This window comes from Budorcas taxicolor, chromosome 10, assembly GCF_023091745.1.
Source record: "Budorcas taxicolor isolate Tak-1 chromosome 10, Takin1.1, whole genome shotgun sequence".
NCBI classification, from domain to species: Eukaryota; Metazoa; Chordata; class Mammalia; order Artiodactyla; family Bovidae; genus Budorcas; species Budorcas taxicolor.
The window spans coordinates 69,946,175-69,969,949 of record NC_068919.1 but is presented as its reverse complement, the minus strand read 5'-3'; the positions used below and the strand labels follow the sequence as shown (position 1 = coordinate 69,969,949).

The window sequence follows — 23,775 nt, the reverse complement described above, 5'->3', positions numbered from 1 at the left end:
CTCAAGAGTCTTCTCCAGCACCACAGTTCAAAATCATCAATACTTCAGCACTCAACTTTCTTTATGGTCCAACTCTTACATCCATACATGACTACTGGAAAAATTTTGTTATATTTTAAAATTTCTGTCTGATATTATACACATCATTATATATATTTATAGTATAAATAAACTGGGGCACATGATACAAACTAAAGAGAGTTTGGAGAGCACTCACCTCGGTTTCCGATGATCACAGTTTTTGCTCAGGTTGTCATTATAACCAAACCACAAACTGTAAGGAAAGTTTGTTGTAGTCTGATGAAAACTTTAGAGAAATCGAAGCTTGGAGGCTGTTAGTTTTAAACTCCTCCCCTATTCTCAGTTGCTGCCTGTGTTCCTAGATATCAACAATGTTGTGGAGATTCCTGAGCAAGTCTTATTGTCTACAACAAGGGTCACTAAACTACAACCAAGGGGCCAAACCTGCTTCCCTCCTATATTTGTAGGGCTCAGAGCTAAGAATGGTTTTGGTATTTACAAATGGTTAGAAAAAATCAAAAGGATAATATTGGCCAGTACCAGATTCAATAACCTTAGATATGTAGATGACACCATGCCTCGGCAAAAAGCAAAGAAGAACTAAAGAGCCTCTTGATGAAGGTGAAAGAGGAGCGTGAAAAACCTGGGTTAAAATTCAACATTCAAAAAACTAAGATCATACCATCTGGTCCCATCACTTCATGCCATATAGATGAGGAAACAGTGGAAACAGTGACAAACTTTACTTTCTTGGGTTCCAAAATCACTGCAGATTGTGACTGCAGCCATGAAATTAAAAGATGCTTTCTCCTTGGAAGAAAAGTTATGACCAACCTAAACAGCATATTAAAAAGCAAAGACATTGTTTTGCCAACCAAGGTCCATCTAGTCAAAGCTATGGTTTCCCCAGTAGTCATGTATGGATGTGAGAGTTGGACCATGGCTGATTCATGTCAATGTATAGCAAAAACCATTACAATATTGTAAAGTAATTAGCCTCCAATTAAAGTAAATTAATTAAAAAAAGAAGAAGACTGAGCACCTAAGAACTGTTACTTTCAAATTGTGATGCTGGTGAAGACTCTTGAGAGTTCCTTGGACAGAAAGGAGATCAAACCTGTCAATCCTAAAGGAAATCAACCCTAAATATTCACTGAAAGGAGTAAAGTTGAAGCTGAAGCTCCAATACTTTGGCCACCTGATGCAAAGAGCCGATTCATTGGAAAAGACCCTGATGCTTGAAAAGATAGAAGGCAGGAGGAGAAGGAGATTACAGAGAATGAGATAGTTGGATGGCCTCACTGACTCAATGGACAAGCTCCAAGGGTTGGTGATGGACAGGGAAGCCTGGCATGCTGCAGTCCAAGGGGTTGCAAAGAGTCAGACATGACTGAATGACTGAACACCACCACCAACTAGAAAATTATATGAAATTCAAATTTCTATATGCGGAGATAAAGTGTTTCTCAATCCCAGCCATGCTCATACATTCACACATTACATTTGGCTGCATTTGTGCTACAACGACAGACACTGTGACAGGGACTCCATGACTCACCCCACCTGAAGTATTTACTGTTTAGGTGAACAGTAGATAAACAGTAGATGTTTGCCAAACTCTGTAAGGTACCTTTTCCTTTGATCACGCATGGAGTGGGTGTGCTTTCTTGGCAACATGGCAAACCCTAAGGATCATATCCACTGAGACGAGAATAGGGATGTGATGATTTCTTTGTTCTAGACCATTCAATGATGAACAAGCTCTATTATGTGATGCCTATTCTGGAAAAATTAAAATGTTCTCCTTTTGTGGTTGGAAATGAAAAGAATATCACTAAATTTTATGAGAAAAAAACATATTTATATTGAATATATTTTCAGTCAATAGATTTTTGAATGGAGGAATTTCAGTGTAAAATGCCAGTACTGTTTGCAGCCACTGAAAGGTTCCTAATTGGCCATACTGATACTTGAAATTCCTCCTGTTTTTAGGGTAGCATCCACATTTCACTACTAACTCTACACTGAATTCCAGAAGTATTTACTGAAGCCTATTTTGTGCCAAGTACCATGTTAGGCTCTAGGGTTATAGTGGTCAATGAAAACAGATATAATCCCCACCAAGTGGAACTCATAATCTAGCACAAAAGTGTGCAAATACTAAAGGGCCATAGTATTTTTTTGGCTTTGTCACACATGCGGTCTCTGCAGCATCTACTCAGCTCCGCCATCATTAGCAGAATTGTGCCTGCAGTTTGCCAACCCCTGACACAGTGGGAGAACCAAGAATTTATTAAGCAAATGTGTGTAAAAAGTCTCATGTCATATGGATTTCACAGCTGGGGCATAGAACCATGAGAGAACCTGAGAGGGAGAGAGGTCTCTAGAGACTGGAAATGGAGATGAGCTGTAAAGGAGGATCTCTGGATTCTCCAGCTCCACTTGTTTCTGCTCCTGGAGGAGTGGTACCACGTGGGCTTTGGAGGAAGGGGGACCTGGGATCAAATTTCAACTCTGCTTTTTAACACGTTATTTAACCTCCATCCTTTAGTTGCTCCAAGTGGCTCAGTGGTAAAAAGAATCTGCCTGCAATGCAGGAGACACAGGTTCAATCCCTAGGGAAGGGAGATTTGGAGAAGGAAATGGCAACCCACTTCAGTATTCTTGCCTGGGAAATCCCGTGCACAGAGGAGCCTGGCAGGCTATAGTCCACGGGGTCTGAAAGAGTTGGACACAGCTTAGTGACTAAACAATGCAACAGGAGTAATAAATGATGCCTCAGACACAAATTAGGCACTAATATTTCTGAAGTCTTCTTACCTCTGAGGAGATAATTCAGTTCAGTTCAGTTCAGTCGCTCAGTCGTGTCCGACTCTTTGCGACCCCATGAATCGCAGCACACCAGGCCTCCCTGTTCATCACCATCTCCCAGAGTTCACTCAGACTCACGTCCATTGAGTCCGTGATGCCATCCAGCCATCTCATCCTCTGTCGTCCCCTTCTCCTCCTGCCCTCAATCCCTCCCAGCATCAAAGTCTTTTCCAACGAGTCAACTCTTTGCATGAGGTGGCCAAAGTACTGGAGCTTCAGCTTTAGCATCATTCCCTCCAAAGAAATCCCAGGGCTGATCTCCTTCAGAATGGACTGGTTGCATCTCCTTGCAGTCCAAGGGACTCTCAAGAGTCTTCTCCAACACCACAGTTCAAGAGCATCAATTCTTCAGCACTCAGCCTTCTTCACAGTCCAACTCTCACATCCATACATGACCACAGGAAAAACCATAGCCTTGACTAGACGGAACTTAGTCGGCAAAGTAATGTCTCTGCTTTTGAATATGCTGTCTAGGTTGGTCATAACTTTTCTTCCAAGGAGTAAGTGTCTTTTAATTTCATGGCTGCAGTCACCATCTGCAGTGATTTTGGAGCCCCCCAAAAATAAAGTCTGACACTGTTTCCATATGCAGAGTACATCATGAGGAGATAATAGGCCCTTGAATTACTCTGAGCTACCAGCACTTGGATACTTCGTATGGAATGGCTTCTGTCACTGGTGGATTTCTAGAGAAGCCCTTGATCTCTTCCAGCTTAACAGCCCTCTCGTGCACCCTCTTCTGGACACAGTGTATCACTGCAGGCCTGTCGGGTCTGGTGTGCTCCTATTCACAGCACTAGCTGTATTAGCATACTGAGTACCTTTGAGCCGGGCACTAGACCACGCCTGCAAGCTTAGTCGCTCAGTTATGTCCCACTCTTTACGACCCTATGGACTGTCCTCTGTCCATGGGATTCTCCAGGCAAGAATACTGGAGTGGGTTGCCATGCCCTCCTCCAGAAGATCTTCCCAACCCAGGGATGGAACCCGTCTCCTGCGTTGGCAGGCAGATTCTTTTACCACTGAGCCACCTGGGAAACCCACTAGAGCATGTGGCTAGTTACTACCTTGAACATGACTCAGTCCCTGAACCTCAAAGCATATACATTGTGAGAAACAGACAAGTGAAGAGATGATTAGACTGGAGTGGATTCTTCCAAGTCAGTAGCAATGGAGGGTGAAGAGGCACCTCTGCTCTCTGGGGTGTTGAGTACATGGGATGTCTCCCTGAGGGAGCAGTAGACGTAGACCGGCCAGGGAACAGTACTGATGTGGCCGAGTAGAGATCTGCGGGAGGTCCTGGTTGGCAAGCATGAGGGATAGGCTTGGCAGAATGTGAAATGCCAGGCTTCATCCTGAAAATTAAAATCATTACTTTTTGCTTTAATAGTCATTCTTATAAATTAAATAAATTAATTTTTGGTGTATAGCAAACCTAATTAACCTGCAAAGATTACTTTTAAAGAAGTATTAAAAATAATTTTGTTTTAAAATTCAAAAAATCCCAGAGTATTATGGTATAATTTAGATAACAGATAAACAATTTGTGTACTAATCAAATATCTTAACTTGATATGTGCTCTACAGAAGACTTTTTTAGGTCAAGAGATATTTTTAGAGAAAGATTTAAAAATTTGTGCTGTTAAAGTTATCTTTTTGTGACTGTGATCAAAAGGACTTGATATAATTATCTATATTTTGATCTCTTAGTTCTGGAAAAGAACTGGTTATTGAAGCAGAATCAAATTTTCAGTAAGAAATACTTAAAAATGTAATTCACTCGGAAATTTTCTAAAGGTCTCTTGGAAAAATTAAGATCTGAGCTAAGAAGAGTTTAGATCTTAGTTTTCGAACATTAGCGTCACCTAGAGGAAGTTTCAAAATTTCCTCTGCTCAGCAGACCAATTCACCATGAGTCTCTGGGGTGAGACCCACGAGTATTTTTAGAATTCTCTCTAGCTGGCTCCATTGTGTAGCCAAGTATGGAAAACCATCAGTTTTAGACAAATACATTAACAGTGTAATTGTTAAATTTATCAACTGACCCAAATTAAGAAAATTTTAGCTTTTAAATTGCCAGTCTGGTGATGAGCAAAGTAACTACCATACACTGCAGCAGCGAGGTCTAAGACAAAACTGTACTTTCAATGACTTATAACAAATTATTTAGTAACCTGAGCAACCATAGCTGCTATATTCTAGTCGTTCTTAAGGAAGCAAATTAAAAACGCAAATATGTATTATTTCTGAAATTCTTTGCATTTGAGGACTTGTATTACTTGCATGATTTCTCCTTTTGCATGCACATTTTTCTGCCAGAAGAGGACATTGGAGGGGAAGATCATTATTTAAATGACTCCAAATGTAGTGAGACAAAAAGACAGCCCTGGTAATCAGTTGCATGATCCCCCAGCACCATGCCCACCCCTCCACAACCCACCCTCTGCTCATTATACAGTTGTCCAATTGAGGATTCTTGGGGCAATTTAAAGTTGTAACTACCTAAACTTATGTAAGATACACGCAGAATTTTCACATTTGATTTATTCCTATAGAAAAGAAGAAACAGAGCCCTGTTAAAGTAATCCGCTTCCCAGCAGTTGAATGTACTATGAAAAAAACATCAATGAAGAAAAGTTAACAAAATACTGGATACAACTGCCGTGAATTCAAAAGGTACAGATAAAGCAAGTGCCTGTTCTTTCATATTTTACAACTGTCAATGGGAGCCTTAAGTTTGAGATTTAACAACTCTCACCAAGGAGGAGAATCAGGAAATAACCTTCTAAATAATATAAATGAATAAACTAGGTCAGGTTATTAATTGCAAAAATCTTATTTTGCTTCCATGGTTGCAACCATGAGCCTCCTGAAGGCTTTAGAGCATAAACATCACAGCACACAGGAAAACCACTGGCTTCCCAGGTGGCGCTGGTGGTAAAGAACCTGCCTGCCAGTGCGGTAGAGCAAGAGACTAAGAGGCACGGATCCCACCCTTGGGTTGGGAAGATCCCCTGGAGAAGGAAGTGGAAGCTCACTCCAGTATTCTTGCCTGGAGAATCCCATGGACAGAGGAGCCTGGCAGGTTATAATAGGGTTACACCAAGGGGACACGACTGAAGCGACTTAGCACAGGAAAACTACGTACTGAATATACTCCTCCGTATTTTGTTAAACCATCAATTGAGATGTCGCAGTGTGACAAAAATTATGTCTTGAGATTTATAAAATATGGTATGTGTATTTATCCTTCAAAAATGAGATAAATGACATATACTCTTCAAATATGAGGAAGTATATAAATATTCATGTTTATTCATTTAGGAAAGAGACACTTAACATTTTGAATTATTTCCACAACTAGTGTGGCAAATACAACTAGATGCCAGACATTTGAGATTTTTTTGTAATTAAGCTTTTTATTATTGTTTTTCTTTACAGGAACAGGAATAACCTGAGGATATCTTCAACCAAGCTACCTAAAAACAAAAGACCTGTTATATAAATTATGCTCTATTTTTGTAATAGATCAAAATACTGTATTGGTGAAAATAAATAGATAGCAAACATAGAAATAAAGTATGTTGTTTTTGTTATCCGACCCCACAAATATGCTTGACTTTATAATTCAGTATATTTGAGAAGCAAAGTGAAACACAACAGGCATGCACAATTATGCCAATGTTAAGGACTTCAGATTATACTTGTTAATAGACTTAATAAAAATAGGAACATCACACATTGTTAGGTACACAGAAACATGATTTTGCTCTAATGAAGAGCTAAACTGTTGCAAGAGGTAAGTGCTTCCTAATAGGCCTCCAGTGGAATATAACGGAGTTCTGTAAGTATACAGTGTGTTATACTACATGATGGAGAATTATGGTATTCTGCATTTTCCTTGAAACGATAAATTCTGTTAAATTGAAAAAAGAAAACCAACAACAAACTCCCCAAAACATCAGATGTACTGACAATGATATTCCCTTGTATGACAGAAGAGTACTAATACATTTTTTAACTTTTTTTTTTAAATTAAGAACACTTCTTAGGTTTTTTTTGGCATTTTACATTCAGTGTCCATTGGCTCCTTCTGAGAGTATCCGTGAAGGCTCGGTAAATTTTGCAGTGAACAAGTAAAAAAGGGCTGGTGTGGGTACCAATGCCAAAAGGGGTAAATCTTGCTCGAGTTTATCCACTCTGGAAATGGAGATGATCCCATAGGCATGGAGCAGCCAGTGGCTGAACAGAACAATGAGTCTTTTCTTTCTGACCAGAAGATCATAGCAGTTCTATAAAATTTTGTAAAAGAAAGAAGAGAGAGATACAGATTATTGGGCTGAATCAACTAGATAATTTATTAGTTTTAATTTGAAACATATTATTTTCACATAAAATCATAACCTCAGAATCACAGGGACATAGGAAATCACCCAGTCTTGCTACTATAGTTTACAGATGAGGAAACTCAGGCCTCCTACTTTCAGCACGCCAGTGGCCACAACGAGACAGGAGCCCACATTTCTAGGTTCTGGTCTACAACCCCATTCGACCCTGGAAATACTACAGCTGTTTCTGAAAAATCTGAACTGGAAGGGAACTCCACATTTCGTGCCTTCTTCCTGCCCTGGTCCACAGCATCTGAGCCTACAGATGGGAAGCAGGCGGTATATACACCCAATCTCCAGCATTCCTAGAGTCAACTGCCTGGATACTTAGAAGGGAGCAGAAATGACAGGTGACTACTCTGACTTCCCTTTAACCTTTAATATCACTCTATAATATACAGAAATTGGAAGGACCAAATTATTATAAAAGTAATATCTAAATGTGCTAATAAACACACTAAAATACAATTTGCAACTGGCTAGTCAACTTTCCCTCATTAAATGGCTCATCAGCTTGGTTCCATGTAAAATAAAGAATTTATGTTTCCCTTAAAATACTGTTAATAAGGTTCAACATTTCAATAATCAAATATTTTCTATGTAGATAAATGATATGAAATGATTTTTTTCTCTAACATGCTGGAGAGTTAAGCCTGATTAATTTCCCAAGCAAATACAGTCTAGGATAAAACTTTTTACAAACTGATGAGCCAAAAGCTACTGAGTGACCCTGTTTAGCCAAGGATTACTAAAGCAATCAGCTGTAACATGTCATATCATATATGCTGTCCTATTCAATAGTCAAATCTATTAAAAAAAACAAAAACAAACTCTTTAACAAAAGAAAAAAGACATCCTACCTCTATTTCAGAAGCTGACATGTACACAGCCAGAGTGACCAGAGATAATACTAATATAATGTATGGGAAGGCATAGTCTGAAAGACAAACATTGGTATTATGCTGAAAATTAAAATTTCTGAATAAACCATCAAAAAATTCAAACAGTATAATTCTTCTCCTAGACAAAAACCTCAACCAATCCTGGGAGAGATGGAAGCCCTACTGCTCTAAGACAGGGGTCCGCAAACTTTTTCTGTAAAGGGCCAGACAGTGACTTTGTGGGTCATACAGTCTCCGTCTCAGTCACCTAACTCCACAGTTGCAGTGGGAAAGCAGCCAGGTCATACGTAATGAATATATGTGTCTGTGTTCAGTAAAATTAACTTTATAAGTTTGAAAGTTATGACATATAAGTTATTCAGACAATAAAATTCAAATTTTATCTAATTGTCACATGTCAAGAAATACTACTACTCTTTTGATCTCCCCCCCTCAATGATTAAAAGATGTAAAACTATCCTTGGCCTACCTTTGAAGACCCCTGTCTTAAGGCTTCCACTGATGTAAAAAATTAACCTCTCTCCTATGCATACTAGCTATGTATCAAACTTGGGAGAATTGGGAAATTAATCACTCAATTTTTGATGTTTTGTGGTCCAGATTAGGGAACTTCAGTTGAGAAAGGCTATTATATATAAGGGTAATTCAGCTTTAATTAAAAGGTCATATGTCAATAAGCCTCAAAGGCTAAATGGATCATTCAGTGCTCTTAATGACAAACTTCTAAACATTTCTACTTCAAATATAGTACAGTAAAATAATACTTTAAGTAAAATTTTTACTTTAAAATGCCACTTTTCTTTTAAAATGTTTTAAACATATACAGCTCACTAAAACAAATGGACAAATTGAAAACAATCTTGAGTTATTTTTATGCAATTATTTAAAAACAATTCAGTTACTGTTAGGTTAGTGCAAAAGTAATTGCCGTTTTGCATTGTTGAACTTTGTTGTTTGATATTAGAATACCTTCTTAAATAAATGTAGTTATACATCATTTTAATGTGCATTTCTCACTTTTTCTTGCGAATAACTTATTACTTGCTGTGTATTTTGTATTTATTACAAAAGCTTACGGAAACGATGTCAGACAAAAAGCAAATTCGAGTGATTTTCTTATGAGTTCAAAATGGGTCATAAAGCAGTGAAGACAACTCACAACATCAACAATGCATCTGGCCCAGGAACTGCTAACAAACATTCAGTAGAGTGGTCAGTTCAAGGTTTGCAAAGGAGACGAAAGTCTTGAAGAGGAGGAGCATAGTGGCCAGCCATCGGAAGTCGACAACAATTGAGAGCCATCTTCAAAGCTGATCCTCTTACAACTACATGAGAAGTTGCCTAAGAACTCAGTGTCAACCATTCTATGGTTGTTTCACATTTGAAACAAACTGGAAAGGTGAAAAAGTTTGATAAGTGGGTGCCTCGAGGGCTGACTGCAAATCAAAAAAATCATCACTTTGAAGTGTCATCTTCTCTTATTCTACACAACAACAACAAACCATTTCTTGATCAGACTGTGACATGCAATGGAAAGTGGATTTTATACAACAGCCTGTGACAATCAGCTCAGTGGCTGGCCCGAGAAGCAGCTCCGAAGCACTTCCCAAAGCCAAACTTGCACCAAAAAAAGGTCATAGTCACTGTTTGGTGGTCTGCTGCCCATCTGATTCACTACAGCTTTCTGAATCCTGGTGAAACCATCACATCCGAGAAGCATGCTCAGCAAACTGATGAGATGCACCGAAAACTGCAACGCCTGCAGCCAGTGTTGGTCAATATAATGGGCCCAATTCTTCGTGACAATGCCTGACCACAGGTCTGACAAACAGTGCTTCAAAAGTTTAATGAATTGGGCTACAAAGTTTCGCCTCATCTACCATATTCACCTGACCTCTCACCAACCACCTACCACTTCAAGCATCTCAAGAACTTTTTGCAGAGAAAATGCTTGCAGAGCCAGGAGGCAGAAAATGCTTTCCAAGAGTTCATTGAGTCCTGAAGCATGGATTTTTACGCTGCAGAAATAAACCTATTTCTTCTTGGAAAAAATGTGTTGGGTGTAATGGTTCCTATTTTGATTAATAAAGATGTATCTGAGCCTAGTTATAATGATTTAAAATTCATGGTCCAAAGCTGCAATTACTTTTGTACCAAACTAATAAAACTATTCATTTCTCTGTAATGCAATAGAACCCATTTGGAACACTGTCAGAAACTCTGAATTATCTATACAAGCCTGATTCCAACTTACTAAATAAATGAATGACTTGTTTGACATTTAGAACCTTTTACTGCCTAAACAGGTTAGGTCCTAACCAACCATTCAAAAAAATCCCAATCAACTTATAAATAGCTAAACAATGTTACTGATGATACAAATTTAAGACCTAGTAGTAAAAAGGATAAAGAGGAAATTTCCAATATGGCCCAAACTTTTGGGGAGCAGAGGGAGGTTCTGGGCTCAAAGTAGGATTTAGAATTGTTCTTATTCTAGGGTTGAAGACAATGTAAGATTTTAAGCAACCCTAGGTCTGAGGGTAGTGCCTAAAAATCTGCATTTTAGTTCTGCAGGTGGTTCAGAGGCAGATCACACGTCAAAATGGGCTTCAATAATACTTCCAATCAAGTAAAAGTTTGTCACTGACATCTTCCTAATTACTCCCAGTGTCTCTTTCCCTAGACCCTGGTATCCTGAGCTACCAGAAGCCTCTTGCTGCTCTACTTTGCTCAAGCTTGCTATATTCTCTTGTCATGGACTAAATGTCTGTGTCCCTCCCAAATTCTTATGTTGAAATCCTAACCCTCAAAGTGATGGTATAAGTAGATAGAGGGCCTTTGGGATGATTGGGTCATGTGGGTGAAGCTCTCAAGAATGGGATTAGTGCTCTTATAAAAAAGACCTCCAAGAACTCTCCCCTTTTCTGCCATGTGAGGACTCTGAAAGAAGACAGCCACTGATGAACCAAGAGACAAGTCCTCATCAGACTCCAGATCTGCTGGTGCCTTGCTCTTGGACCTCACAGTCTCCAGAACTGCAAGAAGTCAGTCACTGTTGTTTGTAAGCCACCCAGTCTATGGTATTCTTTTATAGCAGCCTGAACTAGGACACCCCTACAAACCAAAAATTATCTCTCTTTTTCAGCATCATAAAGTTGAGTTGTTATGATACCCTCTAGGACTGATCTCAGCAGACTGCGTAAGTTTATAGTTAGTACAAATTAACAATAACTCCTTGATCCTCCCTTGATGAATGTGCTCTGGGCATTATCTAAACACATTCAGTGTGGGAAAAGGCATTTTTCAATATAGGCAGCTACAACATAGAAAGCAATGCTATCTGGCAGTCTCCTTAGGTTAACTTCCCAACCTCTCCCTGCTTTCCATGACTTTCCTCTCTCTCCCATTTCACAACCAAGAAGTTCTCTACAATAGAAGCACCTGCTGTCCAGGACACACGGATCTGAGGGCTGACAATTCTTAAATCTTTACAGCCTAGTCAGCTCTCCCAGGTTTGTCCAGTATAAATAACTACCTGTGCTCTTTTGGATATTCCATGAATACCAACCTATTTGCTTCTTCTAACATTCATAATTCATGCTATCACTGCTGCTGCTGCTGAGTCGCCTCAGCCGTGTCCGACTCTGTGCGACCCCAGAGATGGCAGCCCACCAGGCTCCCCCGTCCCTGGGATTCTCCAGGCAAGAACACTGGAATGGGTTGCCATTTCCTTCTCCATTGTATGAAAGTGAAAAGTGAAGTCGCTCAGTCAGGTCCGACCCTTAGCGACCCCATGGACTGCAGCCTACCAGGCTCCTCCATCCATGGGATTTTCCAGGCAAGAGTACTGGAGTGGGGTGCCACAGCCTTCTCCGCATGCAAGCACTAGTTACTAAGTTAGAAATTTCCTTTATTGCATTCTCCTCCCAATCCCTCAACCCCTGTACTAGATTCCTAGCTTAGTTAACTCTGTCTTTGAAACTGTTCTTCATTTCTGGTGTTTCTCTGCTAGGTCACACAGTCAGTTTGCGGCAGTAATCTCTTTACTGATGCCCCAGGGTCTCTTCCCAGCCAATCATCTTCCACACTGCTACCAAGTTATCTTTCTTCAGTGCAAACCCAGTCATGTCACTCTTCCTCCAGAAACCGTTTTAAGAGCAGGTCCCAAGAATAGCAACTTCAAATGCTTACAAATGTCAGTTAGGAGAATAAAATTATAGGTTCTCAAACACCATGCAGGCCAAAGGAAACAATGTATCTGTCAAATCAGAATATGAGGGTTAAAGACCCTAACTAGCCTCCAATTTCCTCTTCCCTTGGCCTTACTCTCAGCTCCACCCTCACTTTGAACCAAATGCATTACTAAGCTACAGTACTTGCACAGTGATGTCATCTTGCCCAGTTCCTTCAGGTCAGAAGCTTGTCCTCTGCACCCTGGCAAGCTCCATATACAGTTGGTATCCAACATCCTTGCAATGTTCAATGTTACATGTTCAAAAAGTACCACTCTATGTTTTCAGCTACTTAGTATAGCTTTCCTAGTAGTAGGTGAGCTCTTTAATACCAACTTTCATTCTTTTGAGTCACAGATCAGTCTAAATGGTTGCTGAATAAATGAATGAATGGATACATTAAAATTAAAAAATACATTGAGGATTTTTTTACTGTTTCTAAAAGTTTTTTGATAAAAAAAAAACTTAGAAAACTAAGACCGAACTTGATGGTAAACAGCATACGATATCAAGAGTTATTTCCATTTGTTATATGTAAAAACCAGTTTTTGTGTCATTTACACTCAGATTTTAAAAAACCTTCCTATGAGGTCGTGAGCTTCAAATACAAAGTATTTTCTAAACAAGCTAGTTTTGATTAAGAATGATGATGTGTTTTAGCAAAAATGTATAGTATGGCTTATTTTCAAGGATAAAAACAAAACTACTTTAAAGAACAAGGTCCAATATTATACTCAGGGAAAATATTGTTTATCACATATAATAAATATATTTCATTGATGTTACCCATCAAACTTACATAAAAGGCCTCCACCAACTGCCTGAAGCACAGTTAAAATTGGGAAGAAGTAAAGTGCAGCATAAATACTTTTAAATCGATCCGACTTCCCTAACCCACAGGCAATCTTTTTTACCAGAAGAGGTCGGAGCAGCATCATTAATACCAAGCAGAATGCATAATAGATAAATACAATGGTGTATCTGGAAAATAAAATAGAAAATTGTCACACCACAAACATGTTTTAAAATGTCCTTTTATCATTGATCATTTTAAAATCAAAGATCCTGAAAAAGGTTTAAAAAGTCTACTGGTCAAATATTCAGATTGGTAAAGGGTTGGCCAGAAAGACTCTCATATATTGCTGTAAAGAGCATGGTTCCCTTCTGGTAGGCAGTTTGGAAATGTGTATCAAAAATCATAAAATGTTTATATCTTTAATCCAGAAAGATTACTTGTAGAAATTAATCAAAGGGAAACAATCAGATATACACAAAGACCCAATGAACAAGCATTTTTACTGAATCGCGTGATAAAGAAAACCCAGGAAGAAAATATTCAACAATAGGAAAGTGGTTAAATTTTAGAATATATTTTTGCTGGACTACTATGCAAACATAAAAAATCCAATTATGAAAGAAACAACAACAAAACTGTGCCTCATACATTAAATGACAACAGATTATAAATGGCATGTGAATAATATAACTAAAAAAAAATACATATATACATACAGAAATGCAACTGGAAAGACATTTTTAGCAGTGATCATCTTAAGAAATGGAATTATAGATTTTTTATCTGGGGTACGCTTTTTCTGTTTTCCAAATGTCCTATAATGTAATTTTTTAAAATCACAAAAAAAGTTGTAAAAAGATACTCTCTCTCTGTATTAGCAGATTATAGTTTCTAGCTCTTTATGTTAAATAATGGAATTTCTGTGTATATATTTCTAACTTCCTTTTCATGAGGATTTAAATTTATTTTTACTAACTTACATTCAAAGCCTCTCCTGTGCAGAGGAAAGTCGAGGGAAGCACAAAAGCTGTCCCAAATCACTGACTGCTTGCCTGTTCACACAGCTCAGTGATCCAGGATCCCTGTGCTCTCACGATGCTTTCAGGTCCAGCCCTGTACTGTACTGCAATATTTCAAGCCTGACCTCCTGGAGAATGAGTTTTTTCCTCTTGTTAGGTCTCCTTCTACCAACATCAAAACAAAGTAAAATCTGTCTATTCCTGTCTGTTCCTTAAGAGCTCCAAAAAGACTATTATTTTAATCAGTTTATATGTATAAATTATATGTCTGGCTGTCTTTATATATAAAAGGAATAAATAATTTACAGAACTTAAAAGGTAGGCAGGCAGTTAGAAAAGGTTCTCATATCTCTATATCTGGATCTTATTTTTAGATCTCATTTTTTGAAAACTATCTTTTTACATACGTACATTTTTTTTGGACATTTAGTATTACTAAGACTTGCACAAAAAGGTCTGTTTTGTTCAGCATATTACATAACGGTAAATTTCTATGAGAATATAAATACCAGACTCTTCTATTTTACCTTTACTGAGAAAAACACATCAAAATGAACACCGACAATTCACAGGAATTCTAAAAATGTAGTCTGGGATAGTATTATACAAAATCTGACTAATTTGATATTTTTAAAACAAAACCCACTGGTGAAAGTTACATTTATTGGGGGGTGGGGTGGGGAGAAAGAATATTAACCCAAGTACTCTAATAATAATGCCAGCTACTTGGAAGTGCTTCCTATATGTAAGGCGTGCTTATTTAATCCTCACAGTCACCTTACAGGGTATCGCTTTTCCCATTTTTACCAATGGGAAGGTCGAGGTTACAAGAGGTTCTTAACATGTTCAAATTAACAGCTAACAGGCTTGCGATTCAAACTCCACAGCCCATATTATTTCCTGTAAGTCAGATATCGCTTCTCTGTTGTATATCAAAAAGGTTTTCCTTATAATTCCCTTTCTAAGAAACATAGAGTTTATTTTGGAAGTGCTTAGATACTGCAACATCAACACTAACATACTTCCACTTCTGTTATACTAAGATGTACCTCTATTTCCTCTTATCAGACTATAGAAAAGAAAATGATTTATGTTTATCTTCCATAGTGCCTAGGAGCCATTTCACAAGGCTCAATCTGCTGAAATGAATGAAATCTACCATCAGAATTTTTTAAAAATGATCTTAATAAATACTTACAATGGATAGACAGCTTCATGAGTGCAGTGCACTGTGGTCACGTAATCTGGACTTGGGTTGTAAAGCATGGTGTACCAATCAGAAAGCATCAATACTCGACAGGAACGGATATAAAGCACACCAACTGGCTCGCTCACAAGTAAGGTGATGATAGCTGCCATAGTGCATTCAAACAATGCAGTAATGTGCTGGAAAAGGGCACTGGAACTGAGAAAACAAAGGAAGGACAACCACCAGAGAATTCTCAGCATGTAACTGGCTTTTAATAAAACCTGTATACGGTTCAAAATATGGATTCTAAAAAGAAGTTGTAACTGATCAATCCTGAAACCAAAAAATCTTCTACATAGGTAAGAAGAGCAAAGAACATACAAAAACTACACTTGGTTACTAAAAAGGGATAAATACTTATCCCAGATAGCAATGTGCCTGTATTGTCTAAATGTGTAGAAGAGCAGAAATTGGATCTACTTTTATATTCAATATCTCTCCAAACTATTAAAAATGTCTTAAAAGTTTATGCATCATTTTAAATTATTTTAAACATTAAAAGTACATTAAAGACTATATGTAATATACATTAATTAAAAATATAAGAAACACTGTAAGCTCACCAACGTTAACAACTTATACCTATCTGTTCCTCCCCATTCCATATTCCTGTCTCTCCCCTAGAAATAACCATTATATTAAATTGCCTTTATTGGTTTTGCTAAACAGTTTTTATTCCATCTGTATTTATACTTCAAAATTACTATTTAGTTTTGCTTATTTTTCAACATGATAAAGAGATATAACCTTTCTCAGATTTTTGTTGCCACTCAGACAGAATTACATTTCTAAGATTCATTTAAAGCCCTGCTTATAGCTGAAGTTCAGTCATGTTCATTGCTTTACAATATTCTACTTGTGATCTATTATTTATCTATCCTGCTTTGTTAGTAAAGTACGTTGCAAATGTCTTCCTATCAGTTTATGGGCTGAACTGTCATTTTTCTTTGTGATGTCGTTTTATGAACAAATGTTCTGAATTTTAATATAGTCGGATTTATCAAATTTTAAATTTCTGGTTAACAGATTCTCACCCTAAGAAAAATATTATCTTGTATTTTCTCCTAAAAGTTCTAAGGTTTTGCTTTTCATGTTTCGATCTTTAATACATTTAGAAGAGATTTCTGTGTATAAGTTAAAAGAGATTTCTGTGTTTAAGTTAGAATATAACTTTAGCTTTTCCCATTTGAATATCCAACTGTGCAGGAGCAGCCTTCTACTGAAGAGTTAACTCCTTCCCCTCACTAAGCTGCCGTGCCACCCCTGCCATAAAAAAGTTCCCTGTATAACTAGGCTGCTTTTAGGTTCTCGGTTTCATTCCTGGGGTTCATTTATCTATCCCTGAGGCAACAGAACGATAGTAATTTCCTGATATTACATATATTCTTCTACTTTTTCAGTGGTTTTGGTCACTCTTGGGTCACTCTTGGTCCACTTTCGCTTGCTGGAATCAATGTGCTAATTTATCATCAGTTATTTACTTGGGTATTCATTGATTATTCTATTAAAATGGGAGGTGGGTACAGAAGTGGAGAATGTGACTCAGGAGTCTAGATGGACCTTTGAACTTCCACATAAATTATAGAACTAGCTTGTCAAGTTCCACTGTATAAATCCAATGTAGCTCAGCTACCTTGGTCTTGGCTACCTCACAGAACTGTGATTCTATAAATGAAGGAAGGAACTGATTTTGTATACTTATAGCCAGCCTCTTAAACTCTCATCATTTATAATATCTAGTCTATAGATGCTCTTGAGTTTTCTCCTTGAACAATGTTTCAGTTATCTACCACTGCATAGCAAACTACCCTAAAACTTAATGGCTTAAAGCAACCACCACTGTTATATTTTACTATTCTGTGGTTTGACTGGGCTCAACTGAAATAATGAAGAGCAAGTTCACAGAATTCTTCCTAGGAATCAAAACACATTCCAAGAAGAATAAATAAAAAGAAATTCACACCAATACACATTATACTCAAGCTTCAGAACACCAAAGATAAAAGAGCTGCTGGTGAGCAGCGCCTGTGTGCTGACAGCCAGCACCTATTCCACACGAGATACTCACTTTGCACACCACAGCCAAGTCCAGCCACAAGATGAGTGCATCCCAACTCAACATCATGTGGAACAGAAAGAAAGGACTACCCAGCTGCTGTTGGCAATTAGCCTTAGGCAACCCAACCCTACTGCCAACTGTGGCTCCAGCTCAGGGTGGGTTTGCTTGTTTCTGAAACAGAAGAGTTCTCAAAGATCCACCTCACCCCACCCCATTCCTGTGAGACCAGCAATGTCTTCCATAGCATGTCTCTCCCAGACTTTAGGTATTCCACGCAAGAAGATCTCCAAAGCTCCTAATGAGCCCAAGGTGCTGGAAGCAGAGCTCCTAAGCCATTTTACACAGATGAAGATCGAGTATGTAAGTAAATGTGTACACTTTCATATTATAGAACCCAATCTTTTGCTTCTTTATAGAATTCATATTTTTGGAGGCAGAATCCGAAACTTATCGATTCTTGACATGACTTTAGTAACATTCTTACTGGCTTTCTACTCATCATACTCTCTTTCAATCCATCTTCAGTCAACTATGTAAGCTTTCACTAAATGGAATCTGCTTCTAAAACTCCCCTTATTAATCTACTTCAGTGAGTCCCATCTGCCTTTCAGGAGAAGTACTTCCTGCCAGCCTTATCTCCCATACTACCTGGCCTTACGAAACTGCTTGCTTCCTCACTGCTTCACTCATCTCAGCATGCGCCATGCTCCACCTCAAAACACATGTCGCCCACCTGGCAAATGGTGTATTCTTTAAGATCAGATCTGGGGTTATTCCCAGGTCCTAGGAATATTTCCTAAGACTCTCCCAGCCCCAGATCGCTTTATATCTTGGTCTTATTCAGTCCCTATTTCTCACAGCACCCCCAGCTCTCATTTCTTGGTTACATTGTGCTTTCCCTTAGCTCTAGATTTTTGCACGTTTTTCCTGCTGATAAACTCTCCCTTCAATTTCTCTCAAAAACAACTCATTTTTTCAAAGTTCAGCTTAAAATCAGTTTTTTCTCCTGTGACAGCACCCTATTCCCTCTCTAAGCTAGCCTTAAAACTACGTCCATACCTCTACCAGAGACCCTCACATACTCTGTGACGGTTTGTTTACCTCATCCACTGGACTGTGAGCATCCACACTTTAGTCATTTCTGAATCCCACAACCTAGTATAGCACCTGGCACACTGCAAACATCCCTAAAGATTGTTGCATGAATACAAATTGTTGCATGGAAAACAAATTACAAAAGAAGCACAACTTCTGGCTTCATTACATAAAATATGCATTTTCTGCCTATCTCTGCTCTGGCCTCAAAGAAAAACAAATACTAAACTCTGGGAAAAGCAAACAGGCCAGAAAGGGAAGTTTTGATTAGTGTCTAGCCTATGTTTTTGAACTGTGGTGCTGGAAAAGACTCTTCAGAGTCCCTTGGACAGCAAGGAGATCAAACTAGTCCATCCTAAAGGAAATCAGTCCTGAATATTCATTGGAAGGACTGATGCTGAAGCTGAAGCTCCAATACTTTGGCCACCTGATGCAAAGAACTGACTCACTGGAAAAGACCCTGATGCTGGGAAAGACTGAAGGCAGGAGAAGTGGATGACAGATGATGAGATGGTTGGATGGCATCACCAACTCAATGGACATGAGTCTGAGCAAGCTGCGGGAGTTGGTGATGGACAGGGAAGCCTGGCGTGCTGCAATCTATGAAGTCGCAAAAGAATCAGACACAACTGAGCGACTGAACTGAACTATGCATTCTTAGTGGGCACTAGGACTCTCAAGGAGATAAGAATTGATCCTTGAGTATAAAATAATATTACACTTCTGATATATAAAGTCCATATATACATACACTATATAAATCAATAAACAGTATATCTGTGACACTAAAATTTCATGGAATTTTATGGAAATGGAAAAAGACCCTGATGCTGGGAGGGATTGGGGGCAGGAGGAGAAGGGGATGACAGAGGATGAGATGGCTGGATGGCATCACCGACTTGAAGCACATGAGTTTGGGTGAACTCTGGGAGTTGGTGATGGACAGGGAGGCCTAGCATGCTGCGATTCATGGGGTTGCAAAGAGTCGGACACGACTGAGCAACTGAACTGAACTGAGGTGAAATTAGGGGGAAAAAGTATCTTAAAAAGCTTTTTACGGAGGAAAGAATGAAAAAGTTTGAGAAACATGAGTCTAGCCTGCTTCCTTGATTCTAAGTACAATGTCTCAGGAAAACATAAGAGATGGGCCTTGTATTTCTTGCTAACAACTTCTTAAGTAAAACATAGTTATGCAAACTCCTTTTTAAGCCCACCTCCTTTCCTGTCTAAGCACTGATCATATCCCTGCTTTATCCCCAAGCCAAGGCTCTACCTTCTGCTCTAACATTCTCTCAAACCATATCTGATGTTTTAGTTCAAATGTATTTGGTGAGGTACATTCATTAACCCCACCTCCTCTCCATTCCAAGCTATAAAGTTCCAAATGAGCAATTATTTCACTTGAGCTCTGTTAATCACATTTCTTTTCTCACCTTCATCTCTCATCATTCTACAACAGAAACTAAAAGCAGGATGACAGCTGCTTTAAAAAAATTTTTAATGGCTTCTTTTCTGAGAAATAATGAATGCTTTTCCAATGTAAATAATCAATGTGGACTTATCTGGTAGGTCCAGAAAAGTACTGATTCTACTTCCATCTGACCATCCTCTCCACTTCCGTTCCTATCACTGGAGTCTAGCCATCACTACTTTTTGGACAACAGCTTTCTAGTATGTCTTACCTCTAATCTGCCCTCCACAGAAGGGCAGATTAGAATTGCAATGTCTTCTTAAAACATATACCCAAGATACTCTTTTTCCAAACAAAAATCTTCACCAATAAATCATTCATTGGCAAATACCTAGTATCTATCATGTGCCAGCAACTGTGTTGGTCTCTGGATAGTCCACAGATAACAGTGGGGACAACCCTGCCCTCATGGAGCCTATAATCAGGGGTCGGAGAGAACATGAAATGAGGAGACAAACATGACTACAGATTGTGTTGAGTGCTAACTACAAAGCAACAACAACAAAATAACAGTGCTTCTGAAAAAGAAAAATAATGAGGACAGGCCTACTTTAGATTGGTCAGTGAAGGCTTCTCTAAGCAGGCATAATTTAAACTGAGATTGGAAGGGGAAAAGCTGCTAGGTAAAAAGGTGCAGGGAGAAGAGAGTATTTCAGGCAGAGAAGAGTTTGGGGAAAGGGACAGGACCTAAAGCAGGAAAGATGCTGAAATGTTAAGAGGAACCAACAGGCAGGATGGCTGAAATGTACTACGGTAGAATTTGGTTCCTCACTCCCAGTGGAATAAGGTTCACATCATTACCAAGAACTTTCACATTCTGGCCTCGGCCCCTTTCTCACCCTCTTTTTTATTACCTTTCTCTCATATGCTATCCACACTTTGAACACCCAACTACTCCCATTCCCACCCGTAAGAGATCACATGTTTTATACTTCTGTGCCAGTGTTCACACTGTTGCCTCTGCCTGAAATGTTCCTTTTTTGATGTGTTTCAGGCAACACCAGGCACGATTTCATCTCTTCCATTCTCTGTGACTCCAGACCATTTAGTTTATAAAGCTTTTATACACTTTTTGATTCTATACTTTCAAGACTGATATGTATTATAATTAGTTGTGTATCTATTTGTCTTCTCTATAAGATTAGGGCTATCAACCACATCAATTATTTTTGTATCTCTTCTCCTGATCTTCTAAACATCAAACACAATGCTCAGTAAGTTTTTGTGGATTTTAGTATGAGTTTTCATAATTAGGTTGCAGCCATAACACTTAAACTACATTATACTCGATTACTAGTATTAAACTGCAAAGATTTTTGTCTCAGAACAATAAACAGTTTGTAATCACAGCCAATTCTTTGCAAAAAACCAATAAAGATAATTAAGAAATAAAAAGTAAATAAAAAATTGCTCCAGTTTCACTCAGAGTAAAACAAAGGACATTTCCCTTAATATTTACTGAGGCATCCTCTAGCAGTTTTCTGGCCACAGTCAAAAGTAATCAGAAGATAAAAGAAAAACAAGCCTGCCACTTGTAAAATAACAGAGGCATAATTACTTGATAAGGTCTTCTAAATGACAACTATTCCAACATCAGTGCATTCAGATATATTTAGAGAACAGTGCTGACCTCTTTTTCCCTGAGTACCATTCAATGAAGAACCAATGTAAAACGAGAGGAAGCATAGCCATAAAGCCAAGATAGAGCCAATCATAAAGTTCTGGAGACTCTGTGCAAGGCTGACAGTATTTCTGTGCATTTGTTCTCTGCCCTCTTGGACACACCTACAATATATAAGAACAGTATTTTATGTACAGATATTATTTTAGAACATGAACACCCTCCCAAAATTGTTCACTAAGACGTCACATTTCAGTTTAAACATCTGTTTACATGTGCATCTTTTAAAGATAAAAGAGAAAACATAAATTTAAAAAGTCTAAATTGTATTTGTTATACCTGCATAATAGTTACTAAAAATAGTTGACTAAGTTACATGAAAATCTAGTCATTAACACCATATAAAAACTGCAGAGAAATGCTCTGGAGTGATAATGTTAGATTTTTGTCCAAGTCAATTTTCTATATTAATAAAAAGTAATCAGAAATGATTAAATTATCCATTAAAAAATACTTAGTAACTGTGACTGTCACAAAGATGTATTCTAGACAATATGACAACACAAATGAGAATTTTATTAATGCCTCCATATTCTTTTTTGGGTTGAAATACACTAAAGAAAAAAAGTTATTCTACATGTCCCAACATTTCAGAAGCAAACAGATTTTACAAATGAAATAAACATACAAAGTTCAGACTTACCCCACATTCTCCATATATTTCAGTTGAGCCATTTTTAAATAACAGGGTCTTCCCACAATAAAGTCCAAGGCATGCTGGTTGAATATCGACAGCTTTTTAAAAACAAATGCCAGTATAGTAACATCTTTTGTGATTATAAAAAATTAGGTAATAACAGCTGAAACAGTTGGCAGAAATTATCTCAACACAGTTTCAAGGAAAAAAATATGTAATAGACAAAAGTCTTGATGCATGTATTTAGTTTTCCTTTTATACTGTGACTACTGAGGGTTACATGGCACCTTGTTGCTAATACTGTTCCTTAAGATCAAGGTCTTCAGCCAGCAAGACAGATTCTGCCCAGGACTCAAAGCCTAGCCTGGAATGTCTCCAATGGCTCCAGCCAGTCACTCACCTTGACTGGATGGTCTAGACTTTTGAATTTCCCTTTTTTTTTTTTTTAAACTAGAGGATTAATAAAGGATTTTTGCCCCGAAAGAACATTAAGTCATGCCTTAAAACACATGAAAATTATCATGACCTCCCTTCATGACAGAACACTATTTTAATACCAGAAAAGCAGAAAGGACGAAATTTCAGAATAAAAGGACTTTAAGGTAAATAAATTCACTTCATAAGAAGCCTAGTAAGTTATCCTAACTTTTGTCATTTTTGTAGAGGACAGGTGAAAATTTCATCAAGGCTGTTACTGGGCCTCTGATCAGTACTTAGGAAGCACTGCCTTAGACTCAACCCTCTGATCTCAAGCCTTAGACAACATACAAAGCAGCTCTTTTTAACCAAAAAACTCAGGGCCTACAGATTGTCTTTGACCTCAGCTACAGGGAAAAGTTATCATCAAAGGAATTTTTTCATCAGTGACATCTGATTCCCTTCAATCATTGATTTGTTCACTCAGTAAACATGCATTAAGTGTGATTCCACTGGTGAGAGACCCGGATAGATCCACAGGGGAACATGACAGAGGCCATACCCTCAAAGAACCTACACCCTACTGTGGAATAAGTCCTGGTCAAATGCGAATTTGGGAAATAAAGCTTTTCCTGAAAAATCATTTCCCAAATTCTTCATGAATTCACAATCTAGAGACTGCCTGATCCACAATACTTTCTCCTTTCAAATTGGAGTAGACGCTTTTCTTTCTCCTTGTGCTGTTAAGAAAAACAGAAACAGCACAGACTAAAATGCCTCAAGTTTAATATGTTCACCTTTGTCAAATTTTTGACTTTAAAAAAAAAAAACCATAGGCTTCTTTACCTTGGCATTTAAAATTTTTTTTCACTATCGCAGTTGCTTCTTTTCACTTATTATTTATGTATTTATATTTATTATTTTTGGCTGCCCTGGG

The 23,775-nt window shown here is 38.1% G+C and overlaps 2 protein-coding genes across 2 annotated transcripts in view; one reads left to right on the top strand and one right to left on the bottom strand.

The window, feature by feature from the left end:
* Positions 1-6,350, top strand: part of CCDC175 (coiled-coil domain containing 175) — a 79,929-nt gene extending 73,579 nt beyond the window's left edge. The window contains exon 20 of the mRNA XM_052647372.1: positions 6,334-6,350. Within this exon, the coding sequence (XP_052503332.1) occupies positions 6,334-6,350 (17 nt within the window). The remainder of the gene's footprint in view (positions 1-6,333) is intronic.
* An 18-nt stretch (positions 6,351-6,368) lies between these two features.
* On the bottom strand, positions 6,369-22,514 carry JKAMP (JNK1/MAPK8 associated membrane protein). Its single transcript, XM_052646897.1, has 6 exons — positions 22,428-22,514; positions 21,734-21,888; positions 15,428-15,634; positions 13,214-13,395; positions 8,141-8,217; positions 6,369-7,184 (listed from the first exon to the last, which is right to left on the bottom strand). The coding sequence occupies exons 2-6, from the start codon at positions 21,793-21,795 to the stop codon at positions 6,966-6,968; spliced, it is 747 nt and encodes a 248-aa protein (XP_052502857.1). The 5' UTR covers positions 21,796-21,888; positions 22,428-22,514; the 3' UTR covers positions 6,369-6,965.
* Positions 22,515-23,775: the final 1,261 nt, after the last annotated feature.

Bases quoted from the DNA above. Each gene is read 5' to 3' on its own strand.
- JKAMP (XM_052646897.1), bottom strand. From the start codon at position 21,795: ATGGCTATGCTTCCTCTCGTTTTACATTGGTTCTTCATTGAATGGTAC. The intron at 13,396-15,427 runs GTAAGTATTTAT...TTTATTTTCCAG, and splicing joins CATGAAGCTGTCTATCCATT to ATACACCATTGTATTTATCT. The intron at 7,185-8,140 runs GTAGGATGTCTT...AAAATTTTATAG, and splicing joins TGTCAGCTTCTGAAATAGAG to AACTGCTATGATCTTCTGGT.